This window comes from Salarias fasciatus, chromosome 1 (genome assembly GCF_902148845.1).
Source record: "Salarias fasciatus chromosome 1, fSalaFa1.1, whole genome shotgun sequence".
Classification (NCBI taxonomy): domain Eukaryota; kingdom Metazoa; phylum Chordata; class Actinopteri; order Blenniiformes; family Blenniidae; genus Salarias; species Salarias fasciatus.
Genome location: NC_043745.1, coordinates 22,598,194 through 22,619,381, shown reverse-complemented (window position 1 = coordinate 22,619,381; position 21,188 = coordinate 22,598,194). Strand labels below are relative to the sequence as shown.

Below are 21,188 nucleotides of genomic sequence, written 5' to 3'. Positions count from 1 at the left end.
AAACTAACACCAAACTCAACTCCTCGAGCTTTGTAAACAATGATGATGTGCAGATCGATACGACAGGATCGATACTGACCAATCAAACAACAGTGTCTCTGTCTTGGGTGTTAGAATATTGATCTGTTGCGGTTTTTAAATAGATGAACATGTGTTTTGTTTTTTTCTTCTAGGGCTTTTTTCATCAAAGTTAAAAGTTATTTAGGTCTCATTTCCTGCTGGTTGACCTAATTACTTCCTCTTCCATATGTGATAAGTAAGTATACACGCGCGCGCGCGCGCGCTTGTACTTCTATGGTTGTGAGGACATTCCTAGCCCCGGACTCTGCAGCCTTTATGACCAAAAGAGCCATTTATTTCAGTGACTTTCCGTCAAGTCAAGTTGTTCTGGAGCCATAAAGCACATTAACCATTAAAATGAGGCGACTGCAGCTCAAGACGTTTCATACTTGGCTTTGATGCGCACAAAAAAACTATATGATGCATTCGTGAAGTTTCAGCTTTGTTATTTTTTTTCCTGTCATATTTCATTTTCTTTTGTTAGAAATTGTAGACATTTCAGGATTTTTTTAAGCTGTTCTGCCATTTTCTTCTCATTTCTTGTGTTTTTTTTTCTATTTTTCCCAATTTTACTTGTACCTTTGTTGAATCCCTATTGACCCAAGATCAACTAATAATTTAAAAATAAGTTCAATGTTTATTTACCTATCATGTTGTGAAGACTTCCTGGAGCTGCCACATATGGCTCCAGAACCCAGGCCGCAGATCCCTGTCCTAGCCCCTTACCCTAACCATAACCATCAAAAATAAATGCTAACCCTAGCCCATACCCTAAACCTAGTTCTAACCTGATTAAGTCTTAGCTCTCAAAAAGGTCTGTAGAAAAGTGAGGACTGGCAAAAATGTCCTCACTCTGCTTTTTAAAACTCATTCTGGTCCTCACAATTGAGTATTTACAAGCACGCACACACACACACACACACACACACACACACACACACACACACACGCGCGCGTTTGTATTTATATCCTCGTGGGGACCTTCCATTGACTCCCATTCATGTCTAACTCCTAACCCTGACCCTTACCCTAACCCAGACCAAAACAATGTGTAGCCCTAAAGAAACGTTTTTGCACTTTTACTTTTTTCAGTAACAACAACATGGTCAAGAAAACACTGTTTCCCCTCATGAGGACCCAAAAAATGTCCCCACAAGGCACATCGTGCCAGGTTTTTCTATCCTTGTGGGGACATTTGGTCCCCACAAGCATAGAAAACCCCGTACACACACACACACACACACACACATACACACACACACACACACACACACACACACACACACACACACACACAGAGGATCATGGTACACAGCCTGTTATGTGTACTGTACTGGAAGCATTCACTGTATATATGTTGCATATTTTTGGGATGATTTATTTCTTTTTGTGTGATTAGTCCTTATTAATATTCTTTTGGGGTAAATATTAGGTTTATAGTTTCTATTTTTCCAGTTTATCTGGTTTTGTTTGGAGTGAATACATGTTAAACTGTGAGAGGCCAAGAGAGACAGCATTTCCATTCTACTGTGTCTTGTTTGTACATATGTGCAGTAGAAATTCACAATACAGCTCACTTTGACTTTGACTTCTAAATGAATGTTTGAAACCTTATTTTTTTCCAGCCCATCATTTTAACCTGTGGTTGACTGTTCATACTTGAAGTTCTTATTGTGTTTGCTATTTTATTTGATCATTTTTCCCTGTTATATTGATTTTTTTTTAAATCAATTTTAACCACATCTATGCTGTTTGATACACCTGCATGAATCAGAGACACAAAACTACACAATCAAATTATTTAAAAACACTAAATACAACGCAAATATAATGAGGATTGATTAAATCCATGCAGCGTTGAAATAATCAATATTTTGGCATCAGTTTGCCAGTTGTTTTTCCCAGATGTTTTGTTTTCTTTGGCCACTTTGTTGAATTGAACTCCTTTGCAACTTTGTGTGACCAAACGTCAAACCGTCAATCGACATGCAGCACTTAAATAATTTAACCTGTTTTGCACATTTTGAGTGAAATTGCTACTGGAAAGCATTTTCAGTTTCTTCATTGTCGCAGTATAAATTATTCAGTGACTGATGGAGAGAGGGATCCTCATGAAGCCTTTTATCAAACAGGTTCACTCAAGGTCAAAGCTTCTTGAGATTTCACCTCCTGGCTGCCATATCAGGGGTGTGGGGAGCAGGAAGGATATGCTATGGCGCCCCCTGTTGGAGTTCAGAAGATCTGCATATTTACAAATAAATCCAAATTATATAACCTACATTGAAATATGTATAGGAGAGGAAAGGTGGAGGAGTTCAAGCATCTCAGAGTTCAATTCACAGGTGATGTGAAGGGGGACGTTCTCGCCATAACTTATAGCTGTGAGTGAAAGAATGAGATTACACAAGCAAGGAGTTTGTCAACAAGTATTTATGTGTTTCATTAGACCTCACTGTGAAGCACTTCCTGATTTTTATCTGTGAAAGTATAAAATAATCAAAGATTATGCTCATTATGATCATGCTTCATTTATTTATTTATTTATTTATTTATTTATTTATTTATTTATTTATTTATTTATTTATTTACTGACATGTCCTGCTGAGCTATATGGAAATTAATATGATTGATCAATCTCAGAAGATGACTATAAAACAAGAATTTTGAGAAAAAACAATCAGGTTGTATCTTTTTTACAGAAAGAATAAAAATGTCTTTAATTTTTTAATTTCACATCTTCAGACTTACAAACTAATTAAATCTACTGACGGGTGTTGTTCTAATGAGACTATGGGAGTTTGCATGATGTGATGACTCTGCAGTGACGGAGACATCAGCTGTTTGTGTGTGCGTGAGCATCATGGCCACACCCTCAGAGTGCAGCAGCAGCAGCAGCAGCAGCATCAGCAGCAGTGGGTCCTGCAGCGGGAGCAGCATGATGCAGACCGGCCTGCTCCTCTTGGCTCTCGCAGCAGTCTGCCACGCCATCCTCCCTGAGATAGTGGACTCGGGCATCAGCCACATCCTGGAGGATCACTACGCCTGGGTGCAGCCGGAGCAGGACAGCGTGCTGGTGGAGGTGGAGCAGCTGCCGGAGGACACACAGCTCAAGCCAGAGGATGCATTTCATCAAGTAGGCTGCCAGTCTCAGCTCTCAGTCAGCATGTTTTCATGACTCAGCATTATCCCACTGCCTGGGGTAAAAGTTCCTATTAGGTTTTAAAATAAGGAGCTGACAGTGATGCAGTACTGGGGAGACGCAGGTTATAACAATTTCTTTATGCATTTGTTTACCTGAGCCAATATTTGTTCTTTCTTAGACAAACAACCAGACAGACAACAACCTTTCTACAAGTCCTCCCACTGTAACAGCCTCCGACCAGGCGAAGGATGCTGCTTCTGTTCGCTCCTCCTCAGCAGACCAGGTGGGTTTAACAAATGTTTCTTTCCTCTGTATTTCTCTAAATGAAAGTCAGACTCTGTCACTTCTTCTCTCAGGAGACAAACAACATTACCACGGCCGTCCAGCATGACGATCTGGAAAACCATATCGATCACGTACGTTTACTTTTTCTCTCTCATTAAAATCTCAAGGAAATTCTTTAAACACAACCTTCAACTGCATGATGACTTGACATTATGGCGAGTGTGTGTGTGTGTGTGTGTGTGTGTGTGTGTGTGTGTGTGTGTGTGTGTCTGTCTGTCTGTCTGTCTGTCTGTCTGTCTGTCTGTGAGCATTCAAATATATTTTTGGTGATCTTCTCTATCGAATAAATTCATTTGTAATATTACAAGTAAAAGTATTTTTTTAAAAAAATCATCTGACTACATCAAAATTTTGGGAGCTTAAATAAGTCATCTGTGCTATTTTTGCTTTTCTTGGGGAATCAAGGTTTCTAAGGAGATTGTTTCATAACGCAACATGCAAATTCTCACTATTAATTCAAAGGAGGACCATTTACTTTTGTCAGAGCAGATCTGTTGACCTGATTTTAATCAAAAGGCCAAATCCACCCAGCTTGATCTCAACTGGACCAAATTCAAAAGTGACAGAATAAAAATGATGGCAGCAAAAATATGTTCTCCTTGTTTTTCTGTAAAGTAGCACAGGTACATTTTGAAAATGTTCACAGTTAATATACAAGGAATCAAATCTATAAAGAACAACCTGAAATGTTCAGATTTTTTTAAAGCCCTCTGCTACAGTGTGTTTATTCAGACTAATGTCAGGGAAAAATTCTTTGGCAGCAAGATTTTCTATCATCTCATTCAAAAAATATGGCTTTAATGCTAATGGTTCTCATTTATTATTCTATCATTTATTCATCACTGATCAATAAGACTGGCCAGCTTTCACTGCTGCATGACTGATCTTTCATCACAAGCATTGTTGCCATCTGCTGTTCAGTTCTGTGTCTCACTGTGGCTTGATGTCCTCAAACAGGAGTTCCACTCAAAAAATGATAATAATGGAGTAAATTTCTTGTTAGATTTTGCAGTGGACTGGACTGAACAGTCTGGAGAGATGTTTGACCCCAATTGACTCGGAGGGTTTCAGAAAAGAGAAAACACAACATTACTTTGAAACATGTGTCTGAGTGTCTCAGAACGTACAATAATAGGCAGATTTTTTATTTTTATTAGACAGTGTCAGAGAGGCTGACATTTTGACAGAAAAAAAAAAAACATTTTTTTATCCCGAATTCCTGTTGGACAGATTATTTATAAACATGCTTCACATTAAAATCCTTGACCAAAGAGTCACTTGTGACGAGTGATTAAAACAAAATCAGGATAAGTTGTGGATCCTTCATGAAAATGCAACACAAAGATTAAAACACACAAAGTTAACGTATTTATTCTTGTATCTGTTCTTGACATAAGAAACCCCCTACAGACTTGAGTGTGAGTTACTTTCTCCAGCACACACACACACACACACACACACACACACACACACACACACACACACACACACGCACAGTCTTGTATTTCTATCCTTGTGGGGACCGTCTATTGACTCCCATTCATGTCTAGCCCCTAAACCTGACCCTTACCCTAACCCTAACCCACACCACAACAAAGCCTAACCCTAAAGAAATGTTTTTGCACTTTTACTTTTTTCAGTAACAACAACATGGTCAAGAAAACACTGTTTCTCCTACTTAGGACCGGAAAAAGGTCCCCACAAGGCACGTCGTTCCACGTTTTGCTATCCTTGTGGGGACATTTGGCCCCGACAAGGATAGAAATACAAGAACACACACACACACACACACACACACACACACACACACACACACACACACACACACACACACACACACACACACCAACAGGCTGTGGATTCAAGTTTGACATGATCCTTTTTCCCGTCTTTAGGGATGTAACACACATGGTGACTGTGGACAGGGAAAGTACTGCCTCGTGGAAACACACAATTCCAAGTGTCTGCCCTGCAAAGCGACCGATGTGGTGAGAAAAAAATTTACCTTTTCTTCATGAAATTCATGCTGTTTTCAGGCACACATAAATGTGTTTCCCTCATGACGACCATCTTTTAATCCCATCCATTCCCTGCAGACCTGAAAATCTATTGATAGATTCATGGGAACTTCCAGTTCCGTCCTCAGGGGTCGGTGTGCTGCTCATACATGCACACAGGCACACGCACACACACACACTCACTCTCCTCCAGGCGACTGGGGTTTCACATCAGCTGCATTGCAGTGCGTCCACAAGTGTAATTGGAGTGTGTTGTTTGTGTCCCTTCAGCCTCACATGAAAGAACATCATGTGTGAAGGTCAAATGAAAGCTCGTATCCGTCGATCAAGTAACATCTAGAGCAAAGCAAATTTTCATAATGCGGTACTTCCCATGTCGTTGCTTTTGGTCTACGTGATCATTGGAGTCTTTATTGGATGAGTGGATCTGGGTGAAGGAGGCTGAAAAGCAATGCAAATGGATTGAGATCCTGGCAGTCTGCCAAACAATGGCACCGAGTAGCTGGATAATAAATACACGGAGGAGGTGATCTGTGTCCCGTCAAAATCCCTCCACTGGAAAAAAAACCCAGAAAACTGTTAGTCATGTCCCCGGACTGGCAGTGTAAGTAGAGGATGTGACATTCTGTCGTTATCAGAGGCCTGCTGACCTGCTCGCCTCATTTATATTTAATCAACAACACAGCAGGCGTCACACTTTGAGCGGCGCCTGTGTCTCAGATTTCTTAATGAACTAAAAGCACAGGTTAACATTTCTGCTTCTTTTCGGACGCGTGTGCAGCAGAAACTGTTCAACAGGTTCACGGTGAAACTCTCTGTTCCTCCAGTCCTGTGCACAGGATGAGGAGTGCTGCGGTGAGCAGCTGTGTGTCTGGGGTCAGTGCAGCCAGAATGCCACTAAAGGCGAGGCCGGCAGCACCTGCCAGGTCCAGAGCGACTGCAGCCCGGAGCTCTGCTGTGCTCTCCATAAAGGTAACGTACGACGCTGCAGCTGCACTGATCGGCCCTCGGCCTCTGCCCGCTCTCAGGGAATCTGTCCGTTATGCTCCCTTTGCTCGAGCAGCCCTGCGTTTCGCGGTCTGCTCGGCCAGGCCCATCGAACGGGAGCGCTGCTTCGGTGACTCCAACCACCTGATGGCGCTGTTGTCCTGGGACACCAGAGACGAGGGGCCCAGGAAGCACTGCCCCTGTGCAGGGGATCTCCACTGTCAGCACCTGGGGTAAGAAAGACGTCAGATGGCCCTAAAACCCTGAACACTCTGATCAAGTGAGGGACTCACACTGTGATTATAGCTTCATCTGGACTCAACAGTCCAAAACTGATCTCCAACACGTGTGTGTTCGTTCTGAGCAGGCGAGGCTCCATGTGTCTGAAGGGAGAGGACTCCAGTGAAGAGGACCTGACAGACTCCCTCTACTCAGAGATAGACTACATCATCTAGACACAGCTGGACCTTTCCGACTGGGCTGCGACAAACAGAAATATCTTGAAATGTGTGAAGGAATCCCCGATTTCAATGAAGCGAGCCGCAAACATGCTGAAAAATTAATTTAATTGCCACTCGAATAAAGTGCTTGAGGTTAAGTGTTGACCCTTGAGTGTCTGTAGGGTTATGACTGTTTATTGTCATGCGTTGTCACAGCCCAGAGAGATATGCCAGCATGTAATCACATCAGCTCCACTGAAGCCTCACCTTTTCTACAAGGAGTCCTCACATGTCGTGGCTGCAAGATTAAATCCAACGCTTTTGAGCATGAGCGACGAATGGATGTATTTCAGTTGCTCTGAATGAGATACTTCAAGCTTTTAGAAACTGTAGATATAATCTCACAAACAAATCCAAGACAAATCTATATTTGCACTCCTGTTTTTGGACTGTTTGCTGCATTTCTATACTCGTTTGTAAATCTAATCCATGTGTAATGCTGAGACAACCTCAACGACTCAAGATTTTAAATAACTACAAGCTTCTCACCTACCCGTTTCAATTTGTAATCACATTGCCTGTATCACTTTCCTATCAGATTATATTGCTTTCAATGGCAGGGCTGCAGCTCCATTTCAAAGTGATCTGCTATTTTTTGCAAATTAGGATGACAAAAAAATGCTATGCAATCAACATTCTTGTATATTTTATCCTGTGAAGTATTACCCTTAATATTTCACTTTGTGTAATACCATTTTACACATATTATCTCCTATGAAAATAACACTCTTAGAACAGCAGTGTTTTCTGTTGAGATCTAAATGTTTGCTTCACTACATCTGTCCAAAAAAAACAAAAAAAAAAAAACAGCTTTTGCAAAAGAAATTGTAAATTAAAGCTTTGTCCTTGACTTCACTTTAATTGATTTTTGTCAACGACTATTTTACTGTTTTTGTCAATGGAAAGTGAAGGTTACACAGTGCAAATTCATCATTTTGCTCTCTAATTCCGTTGTATAGTAATAATAAATACTTCAATCCATGGAATGATCTTATTTGGCATATTAAAACACGGTTGCTTACAATAATGTGTTCACTGTGTGCATGACGTTTTCTTCTCCATTTGTATTTACAACACTCTGCATTACTGCTGTCGGAGTGTCTGCAGCATCCCGACAGCTGAGGAGATGTTTTTACCGTCATACTGATTTAAGCAAGCGCGTCTGAGCGGCTGCTCCCATCCGAGTTCAGGACTTCCGTCATTTGTTGACACATTGCTGAACACACCGTTTGTTCTGGTTCTGAGCTGAATGCAGGGAAGCCTGTAAACTTCTCTGCATAAAAAGACAGTCATGTTCTGTCAAAGATGTTTGCAGGTTCACCATCTGAGTTCCTTCTTGTCTGATCAAAAATGTTGAAGACTGTAGGAACATAAAGTCAAAAGCAAACATCAGTGAGGAATATATGAACACTTAGATTACATGTACTATGGATTTGTAACTTAAGCCAGCCAAGAAACGTGATTTTGTGATCATAAAAGCAATGTTAATTTCCTTTTGTCGAGGTTCAGGCCTCACAATTCTGCAGACCCACCCCTCCGGCGGTATAAAATAAGACATTCTCATTTCTGCTCTGGTCTGAACTCAAGTTAGTCTGTATTTTTATCAAAACCCTACTTTTTGTCATTAAAAATACTATCATCCTGGTCAAGAAGGGACCAAGGTTTTTGAAAAAAAAAAAAAAAAAAAAAGTTAAAAATTCTTCCTAAATAATTGGATTTCACAGTGATGAGACTATTTCTGATCAACAGAGTTCAACCACAACCTGTAAAGGTTCAGAAAAGAGGGGCTGCTATGAACTGCCACGCTGGAGGGCACAGGTGGATCTAAAAATAAGAGCTCATTAAAAAGGTTATTTAAAATGTTAACATGGAAATCATGATAATGGTCTTCTGTAAAAACATCTGAGTCAATAGAAGCCATTAAACAATTTCACTTAAAATCTCAAATAATAAAATCAAAATAAAAGCTTAAAATATTTCAATGATGTGTAAATGGAAAAACATGAAGTTTAAGCTTGAATTAGCAGGAAAATGGACTTTTCAACTGTAATGTAATTTTGATGATCCTGTTGAACGAGCATTTTGAACTTCACAATGTTGGTTTCAAACTAAAAGTCCTTGAAATAACCTTAAATATTTTTAGAAGTGACTAGACCAAATAAAGAAAAAGTTTTCCTCACGTGTTTGGGAACTGAATCAATAGGTTTCACGAAAGAAAACTGCAGTTATCAAAAAAAGCACTTTAATTCTCTAAAATCATCATAAACTATCTCACACAGGGTCTGAAATCTCAAAGAAATGAACAACAACAAGAAAAAAAAAAAAAGAAAAAAAAAAGATTTTCTTCCGATATTGGCATTTCTACAGTGAACAGCTGGTGGCAGCATCAGAAGCCCGGGGGAAGGGGGGATGCTGGGTGCTGAGCCTCAGTCCACAGAGCCAGTTGCCCCCGTTTGAGACTGAGGAGTCCAGCAGGCCGTCTGCGCCCTCTGGCGTCAGTCCAGTGAACAGCAGCAGCAGGTCCAAGCGCCACAAAAAAAAAAAAAAAGAAAAAAAGAAAAAAAAATTCTCGCCGCTCTATCCAAAAAAAAAAAAAAAAAAAGACAGCGCTCTCCCCCCTCAGTACAACACCACACACACGTGATGACTGCAGATGCGTACACCCAGTTCAAATGGTGCAAAAACAAAGATATTCACTAAATCAAAGGTTAACACAGACATCGGATGTGTGCCTGAAGCCTCACGAGACCTAATGACGATCAAGTCTGCAGCAAAAAAAAATAATTTACAACAAACAACAGAACGAGGAGAGTCTTAACATTTCGGTTCCTTGTACTTTGTAGAGAAAGACCAACAGCCAATAGATCGCTACGCTGACGCGGAGGTGATTGAACTGAGGCGGAGCTACAAAGCACAAAGAGCAGCAGTGAGGACATCCACAACAACACGTCGCTCCGGCATGACGGGGGAGTCGGAGGAGCGGGAACAACCCTTAGTTTACAAATTGTTGCTTTTCGATTCATCAAATCTTGTGAGTGACTGATGTTTGAGCTTATTAGAAGTCACTGGGGGGGGGGGGGGACAGGTGAGATTGAGGAAGGCTGGTTGAGTAGCTCTTTCTTGTTTTTTTTGAATTGTTAGATTGAAAGTAAGTGATCAACACAAGACGATTTCACTGACGGAGGTGTGTGAGCAAGACGGCAACAGGTGAACCGGAGCGTGAAAGAGCATGATGTGAAACTAGATTTAAACAGACAGGATGGACGCTTCCCAGACCGCCGTCACCGTCCTGAACATCTCGTTTTGACCCTCCGTTGATTTGTCTATACAGTATTTGATTCGTTTTCTGTATGAATAGCATTTGTACTTCCCTTTAAACTTTACTGTACAATACACTAGTGCACAACAGGGTTTTCTGAGCCGGTCCTGGGGCTCAGAGTGGAGAGAGGGAGCGCGTCCGCCTCGCGGCGCCGCTCCGTTTCAAGTCACTGTGGCGGCCCCGGCGTCCAGAGGCCCGCGGCCACACCGTCCAAACGGCCGTGGCGGGTTTGGGGCGCCTCAGTCCTGCCCGGGGTCCTTGGCGGGGCCGCCGTCCAGGTAGATCTTGAGGGCCTTCTCTTTGCGAGGCGAGTAGCTGACGCGGTGTCCGGTCTTCAGCAGCCGGCTGCTCTCCTTCTTCATCAGTTCGTTGCGCTCGTCTTCAGAAAGCTCCAGAGGCTCCTCTGTGCTGTCCCTGCACGCACACACACACACACACACAACAGAAAACTTGATTCAAACACTGAAACTGTCTTTTAGTTTAGTAACCACTACTGGAAAACATCCATACACCACAGTGTCACCAATAAATATCGAAAAGAAACAGCATATTTAGTGCATTAGTAAGAAAGCCAAAGTCTGTGTTCCGCAGCTGCTCGTACCGGCGCCGGCAGCCAAGCTCACAAACAAACCGTCTGTGGTTACATTCAGCTCGAATTTCATCCGCAATGGTTCTGAACACCTTTTTAGCCGTTACTCAATCTGTCACAGACACCAGGATAGAACTCTCCATTCCTGTATGTCAGATTGTTTTATTCAGTCGAGGTACAAAGCTACAGATTAAAGCTCCTGGCTGGTGGGAATGTGAGAAAAGACACGTGCAGAACATTTTAACCTCTTTGTGATATCGCACTGGACCCACAACGGGCTGAATATATTAAACCAGACAGGCTGAAGACATTATACAGACTGAAATAATTCAACAATAAATACATCTGCACTTGTTTTTCAATTGATTTTTAATTCAAGTGACACCACTACTTTTATTTCAATAGTATAAAGACATCTTTCTATACTTTAGACAGTTGTGAACTATCAACATGTAATTAAAGTAATATATATAGCAATATATTTTACCTGTAGAAGACCACGGCTCCATCGTCACAGATGTAGAGCGGCCACACGTTGAGGGTGGAGACCTTTGGGTTCCAGTCCAAATCCTGATGGATCTCCAGGACAGAGATGTCACAGGGAAACGTTCCTCTCCCCTGCAGGGATCAGACAGCGGGCCCATCAGAAAAGCAGCAAAACCTAACAAGACATTTCTTTCCCCCCCCAAAAAATGAAAAGAGCCTACCTTTGCAAACTCCAGGTTTTCAAGAGGAATGTCACTCATTTCACTGAGCTGTGGACACAATGTTGAGATTATTTCCAAATGTGCATTGAGCAAACCCAACAAAACATGATTATGAACATACATAAATAGAAACTATGAACATTACCTTCTCTTTGAGTTCTTCTACACTGCTGCTCTCCAGGATCACTTCCTGGAAAGGCCCCAGCTTCATGGTCGACGGGTTCCATCTCCGAGTTAAAACAGCCAGCTGAGACATGGACTTCATCTTCTCAGGTTCTGACAGACAAACAGCAGAGAATCGATACACTTAACCTCAGACTTCAGCCGAAAGTGAGAGCAATAAAACGTATGTTCCACATATCTGTCTGCGTCTATGCTCTACTCCAATTTTTGATTTGTCATAGTTGGTGTGCGTTTCAAAAGGAATTGCATTTATTTTGATAATATACTGAAAAGATGGTCTTTTTTTTACTGAAGAAGGTTTGAGGATGTGAGAACCCCTCATATTCAAGGTGTCAATATTAAGCAACTGGTGTCATTCCAGTTCGGCATCTCACACCACTGAGGCCTTAGACCCTGACGGCGCCAATGAAGCATTCAATGCAGGTGGAATCAGAGGACGAGAGTCAAGACGGCTGGAAAAAAAAAAAAAAAAAACCAGCAGTGCAGGAAATCTCTGCGAATACGAGGCCGAGGACACTGGAGGAGATGGCATGTAAGGCTGTGCGTAACCAGGAAAAACACCTGAGTTTGGTTCAGTTGTTTCACGCCCATGTGTCTGTGCATGTTTATTTCCAAAATTAAATTCATGTTTCTATATTAAAAATTTGGTACATAAACATATTTTTACCATAAGTTTTATAATCAGGGTCAAATATTCGAGACACAAATATTTCAAGACACAAAATTCTTTTTTTTTTTGTTGTTTTTTTGTTTTGAGAAAAGCTCATTTATGCCGGAGTGAAAAGAAAAAAAAGTGCCTTTGGAAATTTAAAGCAACTACCATAATACATATTATTTATAGTTATCATTTTATGAAGAATAAGGTACAATCATAAAGATAAACTGAAATCATTCAGAGTAGTTGACGTTACCACTGAGGACTTCTAGGAAAACCTCCCAGTTGGAAGAAATGCTGATGTCTTCTTCATAGACGTGGTAATCCAGAAACACCGTGCCTGGATTCTTCCATGTCTTTTTCCTGAGACGGACCCTAAACGCAAAACACGGACATGAATGGATTATGTTCTCCCAAATTCCCCTCAGCCTGTCAGACATGTCTGGTTTGATAAAGAGGTGATCCCACCTGTCGATGCTGAGTTCAAGCTTGCACTGCTCTTTCAGCTGAGGAAGCAGCTCTTCTTTGGACTGTCTGACAGTCATGCCCTTGGCAAACACCGTGTCCACGAGGAACTTGCAGGGCTGAACAAACGGCACAGTCAATTTGGGTCACCAGTTAGCTTTCTAACAGGGAGTATTATTTACAGCGAATGTGAGTTTGTGAGCCATGAGGCCAGAACATTCATTCAGTTCTCACCTCTGCTTCATTCACTAGTAGCTGATACACTTTCACCCTGTATTCACCCTTTTTTAGGGCTCTTCCCAGTCGAATGGTTATCTACAGAAAAGGGGAAAAAACAACAACATTCAGTTCAAGCGTGAATTCAAATCAAACCGAACAGTGATTTAAAAAAAAAAAATCCTGACCTTATTGTCGTCGGAGAACGATGAGAGCGTTTCATTGAGCCGGACGCTCTCAAACTCCTGGTTGTTTGCATACACCCTGAACACCTTGAACTGGGTGGAGGCGACTCCCACATAGGGCTCCAGGTTCTGCTTAAACGCTGCTAGCGTTATTCTCTTGTCCACATGAACCACCAAACCTGAAGCAGATCAAAAAGACAGTTTGTTAAGCTAAATGCTTCATTTCTCTGATAACTTAAAGCGAACCCCGATTAAAATGTCTATTAGCTCTACAAATGTTGTCGCTGATGTCTACACTTAAAATACGTTGTTAGAAAAGTATAAACATAATGCATAAGTTATAAAATGCCACTCGTTTATAGGATTATTGCTTACATGGTGGCGGCCATGTTTTGGCCGCGCAATGCATTCTGGGAGTGATGACGTCAGGTAGTTGTCTGTTCACCGAGCAAAGCCACAAATTACTCACAAAGTACTTCTCTCGTCAGCTACAACTGAACAAAATGCCACATTGCGTCACTTTTGGATGTAATTTTGAAAACAAGGGAATTAAAAGAAGTGTGGTGAGCATCCACAGCTCTCCTAAGGAGAGAAAATTAAGAAAAGAGTGGGAAGATGCCTGTGGGAGAGTTCAGCTCCCCATACCTGTGCTCAGAAATCACGTTAACTGCATAAAATAATAATATTCTAACATTAATTCACAGAACAACTGTTACTAATTTCAGATTGTTTAATACAATTAAAGGTTAAAAAAATAAGTCATTTAAAAGAGCCGCAGATCTGCTGACGCAGTGAATCAAACCCGCCTCTGACAGAAAGTTGTTGCATCTGAGATTATTCATGAAGAGAGTAAGCAAAGGGCGAATCAAACATGTCTAAAAGACAGTTAAATTTACTGTCATTTTTTAAAAAGAAGGAAGGGGAACGCGATGATGACTCAAAACGAGTCCGAATAACACCAGCAAGTGACGCTCAGCTGAAACAGGGAGGAGGAGGAGAATCCGGACATGGCCGTGATGTGGAGTGTTTTGGACTGTTAAATATGGTAAGAACACTGTCTGTTATTAGGCCGCCGTGCCAGATTTTTAATGATAACACAAGATTTGTGTGTGCTCTCCCGGCCGTGTGCGTGGCCGCTCTCCGGTATGTTATATATTTGCTCCCGCTCCGCAAACCAAAGTATGACCGCACCTACCCCCCCCCCCCCGCCCCCGCCCGCTCCTCAGATAAAACGCGTCTCCACACGACGCTCCCGGGCTGAATTTCAGCCCCACCCCGGCCCTGCTGGCCGGGGCCCACAAGACGTCCGGGTTTATGCAGACAGCCTGAAAGTTTGGATGCGCTGTGATACAGGGGAGATCTATGGTAAAGTAGAGAGAGCAGCCATCTCCGTTTGTCATTTTTGTGTTAATTATGTTAATCGTGACGATATAAAGTAAATAAGTACCATGAACAGCGACAGAAAGAAAATTGAGCTCTTTGCAGCAGACGCTCTCTCTCGGTCGCCACTGAGAGGCAGCATCCACAAAGGCACCAGCGGCTGTGACCGACTCTCTCTTCCTCTTGATAGCGACCATTTGTATCGTCATCTCCTCTGTTACTTTCATTTTCGTCCTCGCTCTGTATTTGGTTTCGTGTTGGTTCGAATTGAAAGGGTTGAACACTCATGCTTATAAAGCTGTGAACAGATCACTCCTAAAAACACTGCTGAGAGGTGAAACAACTTTGTGACGTCACTACCCAGAATGCTTTGCAACGTGCACAACAATGGCGGCCTCCGTGCGAAATAAACTTTGTTAAAATATAGTTAACTGAATATATATATATTTTTAAATTATTCATAGATATGTTACTGACAGCAAGCTGAACCACAGAGAGCAAATTTATCATTATAGTCGGGGTTCCTTTTAAGGCATTTCATTTTACATGGAAATGAGAGAAAACCGTTCCTCTCTTCTGTATTCACAGCAAAATGACACTAAAGGATAAAAAAGAAAGAAAGAAAAGGTGTATTACATTTTTGTGTGTCCCACAAGGGATCGTCCTGAGAACAAGGCTCTGCTCTGAAGTACAGGTACTGCGCCTCTGCCTTGCTCTTCCCGTTGTCGTCATACTCGCTGTCTGTTCCGGAGTCTTCTTCCGCAGTGTCCCAGGTCTCCTTCTTGCCCTCGTGGGCTTTGGAGCGCCGGCTACTGGTGATGCTGTGTGAGTCCAGGCCGTTGGCCAGCTGGATGGGGCCGCTGTCCGCGTTGCACAGCGTGTCGCTGCTGTGGCTGGAGCTCAGAATGTCACTGTCCACTGAGCTGGTGCTGCGGTCGTTGTTCACCTCGGAGTCCGAGCGCTCCTCGCAGGTGAAGTGGTTCTCCGGGTCGGAGGAGGCTCCGCCGCTGCCGCCGGGCGCGGCCCTGATCCTGTTCTCCAGCTCTCTGTTGTCTGCTGCTACGCACAGGGAGGAGTTTGAGTCGGCCTCCTGGGTGGGGGACTCGATGTGCTCGAAGTCGCTGGCGTCGGAGCTTTTCTGGCTGTCACTGGTGCTGGAGCCCTGCTGCTGCTGCTGTAGAGACAGGTTCTTCAGCTTCTCCGTGCTCTCCTCCAGAATGGCCTCCACGGATTTCCTGTTACCCTTCGACTCCTCAGAGGGTGCGTCCGAGTCTCCTCCTCCTTTTTGGCAAAGAGTTCTATTGGCTAAGGTACCAGGAGACTGTTCAGGGAGCAGAACCAGAAGTCGGATCGTATTGCCATGACGGTCCAAAAGTTTCCACAGGAGCGAGTCGGTGAAGGTGACCTGGTGATCTGTCAACTCGGAACTCTCGATAAAAACCTGATGAAACAGAAAAAAAACATACAGAACATCATCACACATGAAAAAAAATAAAAGTGTAGAAGTGCTTATGTAGGGTTACGGCTGTCCATTCTCAAACAGAAGTGTTAGAAAGAGAATGAGACCTTGTTACTCCTGAAGAAGCCCTCGGCTTTCAGTGTCTTGTTTGGAAGATAAAGGAGCCGGAGGTCATTATAGCATCGCTCCAGGACAACACGCATGCTGTCTGCAGAAAGCCCTGTAGCCTGGAGAGAGACACAACCATCAGCGGCGCTAATGTGATTCCGCATGCTCCGAGGCAATGAGAAAACAGTTCCTCTACACAGCGTCTACTGTACATCAGCTACTCATGTGGAATGGAAAGATTAGAGAGTATGAAACCTGTGCAATGAGCTGTTTGAATTCAGTGATGGTCTGGTTCAGGTACGCCCGCACGCTGATCGGAGAAGCGATGGTCTCAGTTTTCAGATCAACAACGTGAACTTTCACCATCACCTCTGTGGGAAATCAAAACACAGACAGAGGTGATTCCAACACATTTGTCGGTCGTCGTTGTTAACACTTTGAACAAGAAGAAACACCTGATCTGCATAAAATTAGCAGGACAGTGATGCCTCTGGCTGAATTTGTGACTTTTCATAACTTGTAAACATCCCTACCTCCGGGTTTGTAAGGCTGAAACACCTGCTCTGGCTTGCGGGTCTCCAACAGCAAGTCGAACATGTACGAGGATTTGACTCCACCGAGGAGGAGTCCCATCGGCGTGTCCTCCTCGCCTTCATAGGAGCGCTCCAAGTATTCGTGGAATTCATCATATTTGACCAGGCGACAACAGTCCAGTGAGACGATGCCATCCAGCTCCATCAGCTGAGGAACAAGAAAAGAGATGCTTCATTTCATCTCTTCCACCCACTGTCAAACAGGACAGCATTGTGATTAAAGAAACCCTAAATTCAACAGAGTTCCCTTCAGAAAGTACCTTGTAGGCCATTTCTGTTGCCTCTCGTAGAGTTTTGTCCTTGTGCACTTCCAACTTGCTCTCCATCATCATCTTCACTGGATGCATGCAGAAAAGTTTAATCTAAACGTGAAAAGCAAAAACATGAATAAATACGCAACTTTTCTTTGAAAAGTCTTTTGCAAAATTGTCAAAGAAGTGACAGTGAAGTACCTTGCAAGTGTTGCGTTCGATCTCTCTCTGCCGCTTTTCTTGCTCTTCAGACTCTTTCTCCTTCTGAACCAAACTCTTTATGTGCTCTGGGAAGTCATCCACAGATAAATACTCTGCAAACAGAAAAGTGCACAGCAAATCGATGAGGGAATGATCAACAATATGACAACGGATTAAGAACAAGACGTAATTCAGAAGAACAACTTAAGTTGGAGTGTTTAAACCCATGATGTTCAGTATTCAATATCACATTCATGTTGCTCTCTCAGCCTTTTGGACATTTTGCTCAAACAATCTAATGAGAGACATTTCTTACTTGCGTTCCTTGAGGGATCTTTCAATCGATAAATTAGCATATATGCATTTGTAGAGCTGTAAAGAGAGAGAAAAAAAATATTATCAGCAAACATAAGTCAGACTTTAGCGTCAATGCGAACAAGACAGACAGTTAGGAGACACGACTGACCTCACAAAGGCACTGGAATAATAGCCTCTGCTCCCTGAGGATCCCCCGTACGTCTTCCTGATATCATCCTGGGTGATCTGAACAGAGGTGGAAAAGGAAATGAAATACTGTGAGAATGACAAGCAAAGGCTTAAATGCCAGTGAGTGTTATGAAAGGGATGTCTCTGTATTTTGGGCCCCTGATCTTTAAAGCTGAATTGACTGAAAATTTTTAAATCATCAGTGAATTAAAATAAACAAATAGGGCTAAAAATCAGTCCTGATCTGGCACTGCAGGGTTGATCAGGGTGTCGTAAGTGTTATCGAGTATCTTCCTAGTCTGCTATAGGAAACACTTGAGGAGTGGCAGGAGAAGCACAGCGTTATGAATAATTTACTCAGGAGCTGAAGCTGACCTTGCTGACGTGCTGGTCATTGAAACTGTACCACTGGCCGTCGCTGAAGGATTTGATGCAGGCATAGTAGTGGCCACCCGCTGCGCTGCCAGAATGGACCATGACCGAGAACAGCTCAAAGGTCAGCAAACTCTGAGGAAGATATCGGAAGACATTGTTTAGATCAAAACACCGGTCGGGTGCTGCTGTTCTGTTGTGGATGTGCTGTTAAACCGAGTGCACGGCTACAGAAACCGCTGGTTCTCCTTAAGTGCTGCCTGGGACACAATCTCTAAAGCGCAGCTAACATTATCAGGGGAAGACAGACGTCTCATGGAGCAGCAACACAGAAGCGCTACATAATTTTTCCACTTTGTCTGCCAGCCGACAGTTACTCAATAACGTTTCCGGGAGTGTCTTATCACTCCCGCCCTGGCATGGAGGAGCAGATGGCAGACAACATATAAGACTGAACGGGAAACAAAATGGCATGTCACTGCGTGCTGAAATAGAGGGCCGAATGCAAAAAAAGGACATTTGACAAATTTCAGCTTCGTTATGAATTCAATTATAGTTCAGCTCGTCACCTATGACACTCGGTTACCGCAACTTGCTGCTTTTTCACACAAAAATGAAAGATAACATGTATTTTAGCCACAATTTTAACGTGGAAAGGCGGATGTCACACAAATTTTGCATGAACTTCAGGTGAAATGAGGGATTAAATTTGCCACATTTTACATTTGTCTTTTAACTGACGTGCAAAGACTGTGCAACACTCAAAAACTGAGCATTCCCGGCCATGTAAAGATGAGTCTACCACCAGTTCAGCAATCCCTCTGTCAGCTGATGACCAGCAAAATGGAAACAGGGTGGAACTCAGAAGTGGAGAATCTGTTGTATGTAGAGTCAAATGTGGATGAAAACCTGACCAACAACCACAATCATCATCTCTTGCCATTTTAAATTCTGAGAAACTAAGTAGCAGAAACAAAGTAGAAAGGGTTTTGAGACATATTTCAGGCATGGAAGACAATTTTCAGACATTATGTAAAAAAAAAAAAAAAAAAGCCGTGTGAATTATTCCCTTGAATGAACAATATGTTTGCATGATCACGTGACTCAGATAAAGCAAAAATGTTGGAGATAATTAAAAGGAAAAAAGAACATCTTCACAAATTCAGTTTGTGTTTTGTTACAGAGCTGTGAAATTGGGTTGCATTACAATCCTGTTAGGTAAAATACATTTCACACTTAAATGTTAACTGATTAAATGATCAGAGAAGAAAATAACAATGGCTTTATAACTGAGCGATGTGAATTTTCACCTTTGGCTTCATCACCCTCTCCGTGCTGCTGGTGTTGTCCAGGCAGATGCCCTCATCCACACAGTCATCGGTGGAAAAGTCGTTGCTCATCTGGTCGCTGTGGCAACTGCCTTCATTCTCTGCTCCGCTGTCGGTGCAGCTCTCCGTCTGAGGTGACTTCTGAAGAGGAGGTCAATCCAAATACAAATCATTTTCAAAAATGCTTTAAAAAAGCCGTCAAAGGTTATGTACAGCCAAGCAAGAGAAGCTACAAAAGCTTTGAAGATCAAGTGAAGACAGAAAAAGATCGGGGCTCACTGGTTTAAAAATCAACATCCACACGTATACAGTCTGATAAAAGGTTCACGGCTTGGAAAACAAACCTCTTCAAAAGCACATCAGAGAGAGAAAGCCGGTGGTGTGACCGTTGCTCTCACCTCATCCTCCACGTCAATGAAAGGACTCATGTCGAGCTCCTCCGGGAAAATCATGCGGTCGTTCAGTTTGATGCGATGCATAGTGGTGTAGTCAAAGTCAAACCTCTTCAGCTGTAGAGTCAGCAGGTAGGGAAAGTGCAGGAATCTCAGACCCTGTTGGAAGAATTCTAAAATGAGACACCAGCAGAGCTGAAACACACACAATCGTTCTCTGAACACGTCACGCTTTCGGTGTGCTCACCTTGCGGGCGTCACATTTCTTTTTGCAGCGTTCGCAGAAGTACTGGTTGGGTCCATCCAGAGTCTCAGGCTGGATGAACGCCTGTAAAGCTTCCTCCTGTGGCCACAAAATCATAGTTTCACATCCATTTAAGCAAAGTATTACATTTTAAACTTTACTGACATGAGCTACAACTTCTGAGTCAAAAACTTCCCAGAAGCTGTGAATAACACACACAGACAAGATGGAGAGAGGAAAAGGATTCAACTGTGCAGAGGAACGCACCACACTGCCGTAGGCCTGGCTTGCTCCGAAAGGCCTGATCACAAGAGGGATGTCCAGGTAGGTGTCGATCCTCCAGCTTTCATAGCCGCACTCCAAACAACGAACATAATCTTTCAGCTTGCCCTGGTACAACTGGTTGATCAGGTCAGCCTGAGGACATGGAGGGAAGACAGGTCGCCGTTTTCAGCCGAGTTTAGTTTGCTACACATTTGCATTTTGTGTGTTTACAACATACACTACAGTGGCTGGAAAGAAAGTGCAAATATGAGGGGATTTGTTACCCAGAACTTGTAACAATTTGACATGAGACTATTAAAAAAAAAGTGCAGTACAGAAGTTGTACAGTACAGAAACAAGCTAAAACAGCATGCTACACTAACATGTTAGCATTTCAGAAGATGTCCGATGAACATACACATCAGTTCACTATTAGTGTGTAATTCTAATGATACTGTCAACAGTGCATTTTTTCTGGTGTAGTACAAAAGTCGAACTGAAAGAAAAATTAACTTGACTAAAAGTTTGCAAACCTAAAAATACTCCATTCGTGCTCCAAGAAACCTGCACATTACATCTGCTCATGTAAATTGGGCTCACATGCATTCGTTTTCTCCTAACAAAGCACACCACACAGGCCACATGGCTGTACATACGCACACGGGGCTGGGTGTCTGCAGTTTACTCCTGAGATAAGAAACAGCTAAACCTGAGGCTTAGTGGCCTGTTACACTTCCTC

At 42.7% G+C, this 21,188-nt stretch overlaps 2 protein-coding genes across 2 annotated transcripts in view; one reads left to right on the top strand and one right to left on the bottom strand.

Moving 5' to 3' along the window:
• The first annotated feature begins 2,959 nt into the window (after positions 1-2,959).
• dkk3a (dickkopf WNT signaling pathway inhibitor 3a) lies at positions 2,960-10,307 on the top strand. The gene is made up of 8 exons (XM_030117078.1): positions 2,960-3,193; positions 3,381-3,485; positions 3,559-3,618; positions 5,443-5,535; positions 6,393-6,537; positions 6,629-6,785; positions 6,920-7,059; positions 10,297-10,307. The coding sequence occupies exons 1-7, from the start codon at positions 2,996-2,998 to the stop codon at positions 7,005-7,007; spliced, it is 846 nt and encodes a 281-aa protein (XP_029972938.1). The 5' UTR covers positions 2,960-2,995; the 3' UTR covers positions 7,008-7,059; positions 10,297-10,307.
• An 87-nt stretch (positions 10,308-10,394) lies between these two features.
• Positions 10,395-21,188, bottom strand: part of usp47 (ubiquitin specific peptidase 47) — a 20,090-nt gene continuing 9,296 nt past the window's right edge. The window contains exons 8-28 of the mRNA XM_030116808.1: positions 20,453-20,602; positions 20,189-20,284; positions 19,948-20,100; positions 19,532-19,690; positions 18,225-18,356; positions 17,830-17,906; positions 17,680-17,735; positions 17,364-17,476; positions 17,172-17,273; positions 16,852-17,059; positions 16,574-16,689; positions 16,318-16,437; positions 15,388-16,192; positions 13,375-13,550; positions 13,205-13,285; positions 12,974-13,089; positions 12,762-12,880; positions 11,813-11,943; positions 11,668-11,715; positions 11,448-11,578; positions 10,395-10,785 (exon numbers count right to left, since the gene is read on the bottom strand). Of these exons, the coding sequence (XP_029972668.1) occupies positions 10,611-10,785; positions 11,448-11,578; positions 11,668-11,715; positions 11,813-11,943; positions 12,762-12,880; positions 12,974-13,089; positions 13,205-13,285; positions 13,375-13,550; positions 15,388-16,192; positions 16,318-16,437; positions 16,574-16,689; positions 16,852-17,059; positions 17,172-17,273; positions 17,364-17,476; positions 17,680-17,735; positions 17,830-17,906; positions 18,225-18,356; positions 19,532-19,690; positions 19,948-20,100; positions 20,189-20,284; positions 20,453-20,602 (3,264 nt within the window). The 3' untranslated portion in view covers positions 10,395-10,610. The remainder of the gene's footprint in view (positions 10,786-11,447; positions 11,579-11,667; positions 11,716-11,812; positions 11,944-12,761; positions 12,881-12,973; positions 13,090-13,204; positions 13,286-13,374; positions 13,551-15,387; positions 16,193-16,317; positions 16,438-16,573; positions 16,690-16,851; positions 17,060-17,171; positions 17,274-17,363; positions 17,477-17,679; positions 17,736-17,829; positions 17,907-18,224; positions 18,357-19,531; positions 19,691-19,947; positions 20,101-20,188; positions 20,285-20,452; positions 20,603-21,188) is intronic.

What these genes read in the sequence shown, in the direction of transcription:
- dkk3a (XM_030117078.1), top strand. Translation starts at nt 2,996, where the DNA reads ATGATGCAGACCGGCCTGCTCCTCTTGGCTCTCGCAGCAGTCTGCCAC. An exon ending in CCTGCAAAGCGACCGATGTG is followed by an intron (nt 5,536 to 6,392) that starts GTGAGAAAAAAA and finishes CTGTTCCTCCAG; the next exon opens with TCCTGTGCACAGGATGAGGA. An exon ending in CTCCACTGTCAGCACCTGGG is followed by an intron (nt 6,786 to 6,919) that starts GTAAGAAAGACG and finishes CGTTCTGAGCAG; the next exon opens with GCGAGGCTCCATGTGTCTGA.